At 45.5% G+C, this 12,690-nt stretch overlaps 1 protein-coding gene across 1 annotated transcript in view; it reads right to left on the bottom strand.

The window, feature by feature from the left end:
- The window catches only part of LOC123069192 (probable RNA-dependent RNA polymerase 3), a 30,564-nt gene that overhangs the window by 13,514 nt on the left and 4,360 nt on the right, over positions 1-12,690 (bottom strand). The window contains exons 5-6 of the mRNA XM_044491977.1: positions 1,578-1,767; positions 348-549 (exon numbers count right to left, since the gene is read on the bottom strand). Coding sequence (XP_044347912.1) covers positions 348-549; positions 1,578-1,767 — 392 coding nt within the window. The remainder of the gene's footprint in view (positions 1-347; positions 550-1,577; positions 1,768-12,690) is intronic.

Below are 12,690 nucleotides of genomic sequence, written 5' to 3'. Positions count from 1 at the left end.
TAAATATCACCCACAAATAGGGACAGTGACTGCAGCCACAAAAGAAGGCAAAAGGCATCCATTGTTTATTTCCACTGTGTAGGATGTTGAAACACCCCAAGCACAGTTACATTGAAAAACAAAAGTAGGCTATGAACTTCTGCAGAAACATCATACTTGTTGTCAAATCGATTAAAATTTCATGTTTTAACAATGGAGCAAATCTTTTTGATTATTTTTGTCAGCGGTCCAAACTCTTGAGGCAGATAGCAAGAGCACACTGACAACAGGGCATATCCTAGAATATATCCTTAAAGGTATGCATTAAATAGTTACTACTGTTGAACAGAAGTAGTAAGATTCTTAACCTGGCCAAATATTTTGCCAAGGTGGGAACAGTGTGAACGTGCATAAAAAGTTTGCGGGCCTCATCAATTGTTTTATTGGAGAGGATATAAGCATCATCTCTGTTCCACCCAGATTCAGTGCGTAGAAAGTAGCATTTAACACCGGAAGAAAATTTCTCGGTTCCCTCTTTAAGTTTCCCCTCCTTGCCCCCGTCTTTGTGAACTGGCAACACAGGCAGACAAGTCAAGACAAATAATTCAACTTAACCAGTGTAGCTACTTAGCTGCATAAAAGAGTAGCACCGATGGTTCACACTAGTATGGAAAACATGTAAAACTAGCGAACTGTCCACTTCTATCCAAGTAACCGAGTGGCTTCTAGCAAAATCCGGAACCGTCAACTGAAAACTATCTTTTCCTTGGAAATAAGACAGAATTTTTTATGAAAAATTAAGAGCAGAGGAACTTTTCATGAATTCACTTCAATTTTACTGCGCTATGGTTTACAGAACTAGGATGTGCTGGAAGACTTATGTCGTAATTTACAGTTCAATACATTACTTGAGAAACAAAAAGACAGGCACAATTTTCTCATGAGAAGAGTACAACTTGCACGCCACGACCAACATGTATTTAAACTTTGGCCAAGGAGAAAGAAGTACACTTATAATTTATTTCCATGATGTCCACCAGCTAGAGGGTGTGTTGTATTATGTGATCTCTCTGTATTTGTTTCTCTTGGTCCTCTTGGTATCATAGCATGTTTTCTAGGCATGGTGTCTACATCCTGATTAACAGCCAAGCCTGGTTGGTCAGCAGCTTCTACTTGACCAAACTATATGTAATCTCTAGTAGCAGCCTAGCATAATTCTTCTTCTATGGTAAATAAAGACTGAACTAGAATAAGATTTAGCTGGGTAGTCTAGACAAGATTTAAATATTCTGACTTCTAGCTAAAACTCACAGTCTCCTACTCTGTAGCATGTGTCAATATTTTTAGCAACAGTGCTTCTGTAGTTTTCCTTGGTAGTAGTAGTAACTTTAATGGTGATTCATTCATCACGGGCACTTTATAGGTTACTCTGGAATGCTTTGTTTTTGGATGTTGCAATTGACCTTTTTTAGAGAAAGCTGCAATTGACATCAGTGTGCATGTGTATACTAGTGCACTTAATATTTCAAAATCCGTTATTTAGTCTGGCATTTACATATATCCCAGTAAAGGTTGCATTCCAGGATATGGAAACTTACTGAGATAACGGTAACGACGCAAACCCAAGCTGATGCCATCTTCAGCAACCTTATGGTAAACACTATAGTAGGCACCGACGTCATTGCCAAAGTTTCTTTGCCCAGGTATATCCGAGAACTTCACGACAAGAATGTTGTCATCGCCAACAACTTTCTGCAGCTTGTTCCTCGAGGTTTCAAGATATGGCCCCTGAAACCCAGTAAAACAACATGAAGTTCTGGAATATATGAATGTACTGGTACGCCATGTGCAATATTTACCGAAAAAGGCTTTCGCCCCGCTTTATAAATAAAGCAAACCGCCACAAGACATACAACCACAACAGGTCCACACACACACACCACCCAAGTACCACAACAAAGTATTAAGGTTCTGCTGAGGGCACAGCTCAACAAGCCCAGAAGAAAGAGAAAAAACAAAGCCTGCCCAGTGCAGGCGATCTAGTCAGGCTCCGGCGGAGGCGGCAGCGGCGGGGGCGACAGGCGGACGGCCATCGAGCGGAGATCGGCGATGAAGGCAGAGATGGCGTCCCAATCCAGGGGGCGGCTAAGCGGCCGCCAAAGTTGCAAGAAACCCGAGAATTTGTAGAGAGCATCAGTAGCGCGACGAAGAGGAGTACACTGGATCACTAGCTTATTGCGAACGGTCCAAAGCGTCCAGGCAAGGACCCCAACCTCGAGCCACCTAATGTGGCGAGAGGACGAAGGGGACAATTGGAGTTTAGCAAATAAGTCCGAGAAATTGGTGTGGCACCAACTCCCACCGACAATCTCGCGAAAGCAGCTCCAGAGGAACCGGGCGGAGACGCAGGCGAAGAAGATGTGGTTGGAGTCCTCGGTGTTGGGGAACGTTGCAGAAAACAAAAAATTTCCTACTCGTTTCACCAAGATCATCTAGGAGTTCATCTAGCAACGAGTGATTAGATGCATCTACATACCTTTGTAGATCGCGAGCGGAAGCGTTCAAAAGAACGGTGATGATGTAGTCGTACTCGACATGATCCAAATCACCGATGACCAGCACCGAACGGACGGCACCTCCGCGTTCAACACACGTACGGAACAGCCACGTCTCCTCCTTCTTGATCCAGCAAGGGAGGGAGGAGAGGTTGAGGGAGATGGCACCAGCAGCAGCACGACGGCGTGGTGTTGATGGAGCTGCAGTACTCCGGCAGAGCTTCGCTAAGCACTATGGAGGTGGAGGAGGTGTTGGGGAGGGAGAAGGAGGCAACCAAAGGCCAAGGCATTCAGGTATGAAGTCCCTCCTCTCCCCCACTATATATAGGAGGGCCAAGGGGGGTGGCCGGCCCTAGGAGATCCAATCTCCTAGGGGGTGCGGCGGCCAAGGGGGGTTTCCCTCCCCCCCAAGGCACCTAGGAGGTGCCTTCCCCTCCTAGGACTCTTCCCCCTCTAAACCCTAGGCGCATGGGCCTATGTGGGGCTGGTGCCCTTGGCCCATTAGGCCAAGGCGCACCCCCTTACAGCCCATGTGGCCCCCCGGGACAGGTGGACCCACCCGGTGGACCCCCGGGACCCTTCCGGTGGTCCCGGTACAATACCGATAACCCCGAAACTTGTCCCGATGCCCGAAACAGGACTTCCCATATATAAATCTTTACCTCCGGACCATTCCGGAACTCCTCGTGACGTCCGGGATCTCATCCGGGACTCCGAACAACATTCGGGTTACTGCATATACATATCCCTACAACCCTAGCGTAACTGAACCTTAAGTGTGTAGACCCTACGGGTTCGGGAGACAAGCAGACATGACCGAGACGACTCTCCGGTCAATAACCAACAGCGGGATCTGGATACCCATGTTGGCTCCCACATGCTCCACGATGATCTCATCGGATGAACCACGATGTCGAGGATTCAATCAACCCCGTACGCTATTCCCTTTGTCTATCGATATGTTACTTGCCCGAGATTCGATCGTCGGTATCCCAATACCTCGTTCAATCTCGTTACCGGCAAGTCACTTTACTCGTACCGTAATGCATGATCCCGTGACCAGACACTTGGTCACTCTGAGCTCATTATGATGATGCATTACCGAGTGGGCCCAGTGATACCTCTCCGTCATACGGAGTGACAAATCCCAGTCTTGATCCATGTCACCCAATAGACACTTTCGGAGATACCCGTAGTCTACCTTTATAGTCACTCAGTTACGTTGTGACGTTTGGCATACCCAAAGCACTCCTACAGTATCCGGGAGTTACACGATCTCATGGTCTAAGGAAAAGATACTTTGACATTGGAAAACTCTAGCAAACGAACTATACGATCTTGTGCTATGTTTAGGATTGGGTCTTGTCCATCACATCATTCTCCTAATGATGTGATCTCGTTATCAATGACACCCAGTGTCCATAGTCAGGAAACCATGACTATCTGTTGATCAACGAGCTAGTCAACTAGAGGCTCACTAGGGACATGTTGGTGTCTGTTATTCACACATGTATTACGATTTCCGGATAACACAATTATAGCATGAATAAAGACAATTATCATGAACAAGGAAATATAATAATAATGCTTTTATTATTGCCTCTAGGGCATATTTCCAACAGTTTCCCACTTGCACTAGAGTCAATAATCTAGTTACATTGTGATGGATCGAACACCCATAGAATTCTGGTGCTGATCATGTTTTGCTCTAGGGAGAGGTTTAGTCAACGGATCCGCTACATTCAGGTCCGTATGTACTTTACAAATCTCTATGTCTCCATCTTGAACATTTTCACGAATGGAGTTGAAGCGACGCTTGATGTGCCATGTCTTCTTGTGAAACCTGGGCTCCTTGGCAAGTGCAATAGCTCCAGTGTTGTCACAGAAGAGCTTGATCGGCCCCGACGCATTGGGTATGACTCCTAGGTCGGTGATGAACTCCTTCACCCATATTGCTTCATGTGCTACCTCCGAGGCTGCCATGTACTCCGCTTCACATGTAGATCCCGCCACGACGCTTTGCTTGCAACTGCATCAGCTTACTGCCCCACCATTCAAAATATACACGTATCCGGTTTGTGACTTAGAGTCATCCAGATCTGTGTCGAAGCTAGCGTCGACGTAACCCTTTACGACGAGCTCTTCATCACCTCCATAAACGAGAAACATTTCCTTAGTCCTTTTCAGGTACTTTAGGATATTCTTGACCGCTGTCCAGTGTTCCTTGCCGGGATTACTTTGGTACCTTCCTACCAAACTGACGGCAAGGTTAACATCAGGTCTGGTACACAGCATGGCATACATAATAGAACCTATGGCTGAGGCATAGGGGATGACGCTCATCTCTTCTATATCTTCTGTCGTGGTCGGACATTGAGCCGAGCTCAATTTCACACCTTGTAACACAGGCAAGAACCCCTTCTTGGATTGATCCATATTGAACTTCTTCAATATCTTATCAAGGTATGTGCTTTGTGAAAGACCTATGAGGCGTCTTGATCTATCTCTATAGATTTTGATGCCTAATATATAAGCAGCTTCTCCAAGGTCCTTCATTGAAAAACTTTTGTTCAAGTAGGCCTTGATGTTGTCCAAGAGTTCTATATCATTTCCCATCAAAAGTATGTCATCTACATATAATATGAGAAATGCTACAGAGCTCCCACTCACTTTCTTGTAAACGCAGGCTTCTCCATAAGTCTGTGTAAACCCAAACGCTTTGATCATCTCATCAAAGCGAATGTTCCAACTCCGAGATGCTTGCACCAGCCCATAAATCGAGCGTTGGAGCTTGCACACTTTGTCAGCATTCTTAGGATCGACAAAACCTTCCGGCTGCATCATATACAATTCTTCCTTAAGGAAACCATTAAGGAATGCCGTTTTGACGTCCATTTGCCATATTTCATAATCGTAGAATGCGGCAATTGCTAACATGATTCGGACGGACTTCAGCTTCGCTACCGGTGAGAAAGTCTCATCGTAGTCAACCCCTTGAACTTGTCGATAACCCTTAGCGACAAGCCGAGCTTTATAGATGGTCACATTACCATCCGCGTCTGTCTTCCTCTTAAAGATCCATTTATTTTCTATGGCTCGCCGCTCAACGGGCAAGTCAGTCAAAGTCCATACTTTGTTTTCATACATGGATCCTATCTCGGATTTCATGGCTTCTAGCCATTTGTCGGAATCCGGGCCCTCCATCGCTTCTTCATAGTTCGAAGGTTCACCGTTGTCTAACAACATGATTTCCAAGACAGGGTTGCCGTACCACTCTGGTGCGGAACGTGTCCTTGTGGACCTTCGAATTTCAGTAGGTGCTTGATCAGAAGTATCTTGATCATTATCATTAACTTCCTCTCTAGTCGGTGCTGGCACCTCAGGAACATTTTCTTGAGTTGCGCCATTTTCCGGTTCAAGAGGTAATACTTCATCAAGCTCTACTTTCCTCCCACTTACTTCTTTCGAGAGAAACTCTTTCTCCAGAAAGGACCCATTCTTGGCAACAAAGATCTTGCCTTCGGATCTGAGGTAGAAGGTGTACCCAATAGTTTCTTTTGGGTACCCTATGAAGACGCATTTTTCCGATTTGGGTTCGAGCTTTTCAGGTTGAAGTTTCTCGACATAAGCATCGCATCCCCAAACTTTTAGAAACGACAGCTTAGGTTTCTTCCCAAACCATAGTTCATACGGTGTCGTCTCAACGGATTTCGACGGAGCCCTATTTAAAGTGAATGCGGCAGTCTCTAAAGCATAGCCCCAAAAAGAAAGCGGTAAATCGGTAAGAGACATCATAGATCGCACCATATCTAACAGAGTGCGATTACGACGTTCGGACACACCATTACGCTGAGGTGTTCCAGGTGGCGTGAGTTGTGAAACTATTCCACATTTTCTTAAGTGTGTGCCAAACTCGTGACTCAAGTATTCTCCTCCACGATCTGATCGTAGAAACTTGATTTTCCTGTCACGTTGATTTTCAACCTCACTCTGAAATTCCTTGAACTTTTCAAAGGTTTCAGACTTGTGTTTCATTAAGTAGATATACCCATACCTACTTAAATCATCAGTGAGGGTGAGAACATAACGATAGCCACCGCGAGCCTCAACACTCATTGGACCGCACACATCAGTATGTATGATTTCCAATAAGTCGGTTGCTCGCTCCATTGTTCCTGAGAACGGAGTCTTGGTCATTTTACCCATAAGGCATGGTTCGCATGTGTCAAATGATTCATAATCGAGAGACTCTAAAAGTCCATCAGCATGGAGCTTCTTCATGCGTTTGACACCTATGTGACCAAGGCGGCAGTGCCACAGGTATGTGGGACTATCATTATCAACCTTACTTCTTTTGGTACTCACATTATGAACATGTGTAGCATCACGTTCGAGATTCATAAGGAATAAACCATTCACCATAGGAGCATGACCATAAAACATATCTCTCATAAAAATGGAACAACCATTATTGTCAGATTTAAAAGAGTAGCCATCTCGAATTAAACGAGACCCTGATACAATGTTCATGCTCAAAGCTGGTACTAAATAACAATTATTAAGGTTTAAAACTAATCCCGAAGGGAGATGCAGAGGCAGCGTGCCGACGGCGATCACATTGACCTTGGAACCATTCCCGACGCGCATCGTCACCTCATCCTTTGCCAGTTTCCGTTTATTCCGCAGCTCCTGCTGTGTGTTACAAATATGAGCAACGGCACCGGTATCAAATACCCAGGAGTCACTACGATTACTGGTAAGGTACACATCAATTACATGTATATCAAATATACCTTTGGTTTTGCCGGCCTTCTTGTCCGCTAAGTATTTGGGGCAGTTCCGCTTCCAGTGACCACTTTTCTTGCAATAAAAGCACTCAGTCTCGGGCTTGGGTCCATTCTTTGGCTTCTTCCCGGCAGCTTGCTTGCCGGGCGCGGCAATCTCCTTGCTGTCCTTCTTGAAGTTCTTTTTACCCTTGCCTTTCTTGAACTTAGTGGTTTTATTGACCATCAACACTTGATGTTCCTTCCTGACTTCTACCTCTGCTGATTTCAGCATAGCAAATACTTCAGGAATGGTCTTTTCCATCCCCTGCATATTGAAGTTCATCACAAAGCTCTTGTAGCTTGGTGGAAGCGACTGGAGGATTCTGTCAATGACCGCATCATCCGGGAGATTAACTCCCAGCTGAGTCAAGCGGTTATGCAACCCAGACATAGTGAGTATGTGCTCACTGACAAAACTGTTTTCCTCCATCTTACAGCTGAAGAATTTGTCGGAGACTTCATATCTCTCGACCCGGGCATGAGCTTGGAAAACCATTTTCAGCTCTTCGAACATCTCATATGCTCCATGTCTCTCAAAACGCTTTTGGAGCCCCGGCTCTAGGCTGTAAAGCATGCCGCACTGAACGAGGGAGTAGTCATCGGAACGTGCCTGCCAAGCGTTCATAACATCTTGTTCTGCAGGGAGAACGGGTGCATCACCAAGCGGTGCTTGTAGGACATAATCTTTCTTGGCAGCTATGAGGATGATCCTCAGGTTCCGGACCCAGTCCGTATAGTTGCTGCCATCGTCTTTCAGCTTAGTTTTCTCTAGGAACGCGTTGAAGTTGAGGACTACGTTGGCCATTTGATCTACAAGACATATTGTAAAATATTTAGACTAAGTTCATGATAATTAAGTTCAACTAATCAAATTATTAGTGAACTCCCACTTAGATTAGACATCCCTCTAGTCATCTAAGTATTACATGATCCGAGTTAAACTAGACCGTGTCCGATCATCACGTGAGACGGAATAGTCAACATCGGTGAACATCTTTATGTTGATCGTATCTTCTATACGACTCATGCTCGACCTTTCGGTCTTCTGTGTTTCGAGGCCATGTCTGTACATGCTAGGCTCGTCAAGTCAACCTAAGTGTTTGCATGTGTAAATCTGTCTTACACCCGTTGTATGTGAACGTCTGAATAAAACACCCGATCATCACGTGATGTTTTGAAACAGCGAACTGTCGCAACGGTGCACAGTTAGGGGGAACACTTCTTGAAATTATTGTGAGGGATCATCTTATTTACTACCGTCGTTCTAAGTAAACAAGATGCAAAACATGATAAACATCACATGCAATCAAATAATAAATGTGACATGATATGGCCATTATCACACAGCTCCTTTGATCTCCATCTTGGGGCTCCATGATCATCTTGTCACCGGCTTGACACCATGATCTCCATCATCATGATCTCCATCATCGTGTCTCCATGAAGTTGCTCGCCAACTATTACTTCTACTACTATGGCTAACGCGTTTAGCAATAAAGTAAAGTAATTTACATGGCGTTTCTCGATGACACGCAGGTCATTAAAAGAATAAAGACAACTCCTATGGCTCCTGCCGGTTGTCATACTCATCGACATGCAAGTCGTGAATCCTATTACAATAGCATGAACATCTCATACATCACATATAGATCATTCATCATTCATCACAACTTTGGCCATATCATATCACAAACCACTTGCTGCAAAAACAAGTTAGACGTCCTCTAATTGTTGTTGCAAGTTTTACGTGGCTGAATTAGGGTTCTAGCAAGAACGTCTTCTTACCTATGTTAAAGCCACAACGTGATTTGTCAAATTCTATTTACCCTTCATAAGGACCTTGTTCATCGATTCCGCTCCAACTAAAATGGGAGAGACAGACACCCGCCAGCCACCTTATGCAACTAGTGCATGTTAGTCGGTGGAACCGGTCTCACGTAAGCGTACGTGTAAGGTTGGTCCGGGCCGCTTCATCCCACAATACCGCTGAAGCAAGAAAGGACTAGTAACGGCAAGAAAGTTGACAAATCTACGCCCACAACAAATTGTGTTCTACTCGCGCAAGAAGAACTACGCATAGACCTAGCTCATGATGCCACTGTTGGGGAACGTTGCAGAAAACAAAAAATTTCCTACTCGTCTCACCAAGATCATCTAGGAGTTCATCTAGCAACGAGTGATTAGATGCATCTACATACCTTTGTAGATCGCGAGCGGAAGCGTTCAAAAGAACGGTGATGATGTAGTCGTACTCGACGTGATCCAAATCACCGATGACCAGCGCCGAACGGACGGCACCTCCGCGTTCAACACACGTACGGAACAGCCACGTCTCCTCCTTCTTGATCCAGCAAGGGAGGGAGGAGAGGTTGAGGGAGATGGCACCAGCAGCAGCACGACGGCGTGGTGTTGATGGAGCTGCAGTACTCTGGCAGAGCTTCGCTAAGCACTATGGAGGTGGAGGAGGTGTTGGGGAGGGAGAAGGAGGCAACCAAAGGCCAAGGCGTTCAGGTATGAAGTCCCTCCTCTCCCCCACTATATATAGGAGGGCCAAGGGGGGCGACCGGCCCTAGGAGATCCAATCTCCTAGGGGGTGCGGCGGCCAAGGGGGGTTTCCCTCCCCCCCAAGGCACCTAGGAGGTGCCTTCCCCTCCTAGGACTCTTCCCCCTCTAAACCCTAGGCGCATGGGCCTATGTGGGGCTGGTGCCCTTGGCCCATTAGGCCAAGGCACACCCCCTTACAGCCCATGTGGCCCCCCCGGGACAGGTGGACCCACCCGGTGGACCCCCGGGACCCTTCCGGTGGTCCCGGTACAATACCGATAACCCCGAAACTTGTCCCGATGCCCGAAACAGGACTTCCCATATATAAATCTTTACCTCCGGACCATTTCGGAACTCCTCGTGACGTCCGGGATCTCATCCGGGACTCCGAACAACATTCGGGTTACTGCATATACATATCCCTACAACCCTAGCGTAACTGAACCTTAAGTGTGTAGACCCTACGGGTTCGGGAGACAAGCAGACATGACCGAGACGACTCTCCGGTCAATAACCAACAGCGGGATCTGGATACCCATGTTGGCTCCCACATGCTCCACGATGATCTCATCGGATGAACCACGATGTCGAGGATTCAATCAACCCCGTACGCTATTCCCTTTGTCTATCGATATGTTACTTGCCCGAGATTCGATCGTCGGTATCCCAATACCTCGTTCAATCTCGTTACCGGCAAGTCACTTTACTCATACCGTAATGCATGATCCTGTGACCAGACACTTGGTCACTCTGAGCTCATTATGATGATGCATTACCGAGTGGGCCCAGTGATACCTCTCCGTCATACGGAGTGACAAATCCTAATCTCGAAATACGCCAACCCAACATCTACCTTTGGAGACACCTGTAATGCTCCTTTATAATCACCCAGTTACGTTGTGACGTTTGGTAGCACCCAAAGTGTTCCTCCGGCAAACGGGAGTTGCATAATCTCATAGTCATAGGAACATGTATAAGTCATGAAGAAAGCAGTAGCAACATACTAAACGATCGTGTGCTAAGCTAATGGAATGGGTCATGTCAATCAGATCATTCGACTAATGATGTGACCTCGTTAATCAAATAACAACTCTTTGTCCATGGTTAGGAAACATAACCATCTTTGATTAACGAGCTAGTCAAGTAGAGGCATACTAGTGACACTTTGTTTGTCTATGTATTCACACATGTATTATGTTTCCGGTTAATACAATTCTAGCATGAATAATAAACATTTATCATGATTATGAGGAAATAAATAATAACTTTATTATTGCCTCTAGGGCATATTTCCTTCAGTCTCCCACTTGCACTAGAGTCAATAATCTAGATTACATTGTAATGATTCTAACACCCATGGAGCTTTGGTGCTGATCATGTTTTGCTCGTGGAAGAGGCTTAGTCAACGGGTCTGCAACATTCAGATCCGTATGTATCTTGCAAATCTCTATGTCTCCCACCTGGACTAGATCCCGTATGTCTCACACCTAAAAGGACCAAACACATCAAGAGACGCTTCAACTCCATCCAGGATCTAGTCCAGGTGGGAGACATAGAGATTTGCAAGATACATACGGATCTGAATGTTGCAGACCCGTTGACTAAGCCTCTTCCACGAGCAAAACATGATCAGCACCAAAGCTCCATGGGTGTTAGAATCATTACAATGTAATCTAGATTATTGACTCTAGTGCAAGTGGGAGACTGAAGGAAATATGCCCTAGAGGCAATAATAAAGTTATTATTTATTTCCTCATAATCATGATAAATGTTTATTATTCATGCTAGAATTGTATTAACCGGAAACATAATACATGTGTGAATACATAGACAAACAAAGTGTCACTAGTATGCCTCTACTTGACTAGCTCGTTAATCAAAGATGGTTATGTTTCCTAACCATGGACAAAGAGTTGTTATTTGATTAACGAGGTCACATCATTAGTCGAATGATCTGATTGACATGACCCATTCCATTAGCTTAGCACACGATCGTTTAGTATGTTGCTACTGCTTTCTTCATGACTTATACATGTTCCTATGACTATGAGATTATGCAACTCCCGTTTGCCGGAGGAACACTTTGGGTGCTACCAAACGTCACAACGTAACTGGGTGATTATAAAGGAGCATTACAGGTGTCTCCAAAGGTAGATGTTGGGTTGGCGTATTTCGAGATTAGGATTTGTCACTCCGATTGTCGGAGAGGTATCTCTGGGCCCTCTCGGTAATACACATCACATAAGCCTTGCAAGCATTACAACTAATATGTTAGTTGTGAGATGATGTATTACGGAACGAGTAAAGAGACTTGCCGGTAACGAGATTGAACTAGGTATTGGATACCGACGATCGAATCTCGGGCAAGTAACATACCGATGACAAAGGGAACAACGTATGTTGTTATGCGGTCTGACCGATAAAGATCTTCGTAGAATATGTAGGAGCCAATATGGACATCCAGGTCCCGCTATTGGTTATTGACCGGAGACGTGTCTCGGTCATGTCTACATTGTTCTCGAACCCGTAGGGTCCGCACGCTTAAGGTTTCGATGACAGTTATATTATGAGTTTATGAGTTTTGATGTACCGAAGGTTGTTCGGAGTCCCAGATGTGATCACGGACATGACGAGGAGTCTCGAAATGGTCGAGACGTAAAGATTGATATATTGGAAGCCTATGTTTGGACATCGGAAGTGTTCCGGGTGAAATCGGGATTTTACCGGGTTACCGGGAGGGTTACCGGAACCCCCCGGGAGCCATATGGGCCTTCATGGGCCTTAGT

The sequence above is a fragment of the Triticum aestivum genome, chromosome 3B (assembly GCF_018294505.1).
Source record: "Triticum aestivum cultivar Chinese Spring chromosome 3B, IWGSC CS RefSeq v2.1, whole genome shotgun sequence".
In the NCBI taxonomy this organism is placed as follows: Eukaryota; Viridiplantae; Streptophyta; class Magnoliopsida; order Poales; family Poaceae; genus Triticum; species Triticum aestivum.
Note: the sequence above shows the minus strand (reverse complement) of the source record. Positions and strands in the feature narration are given on the sequence as shown.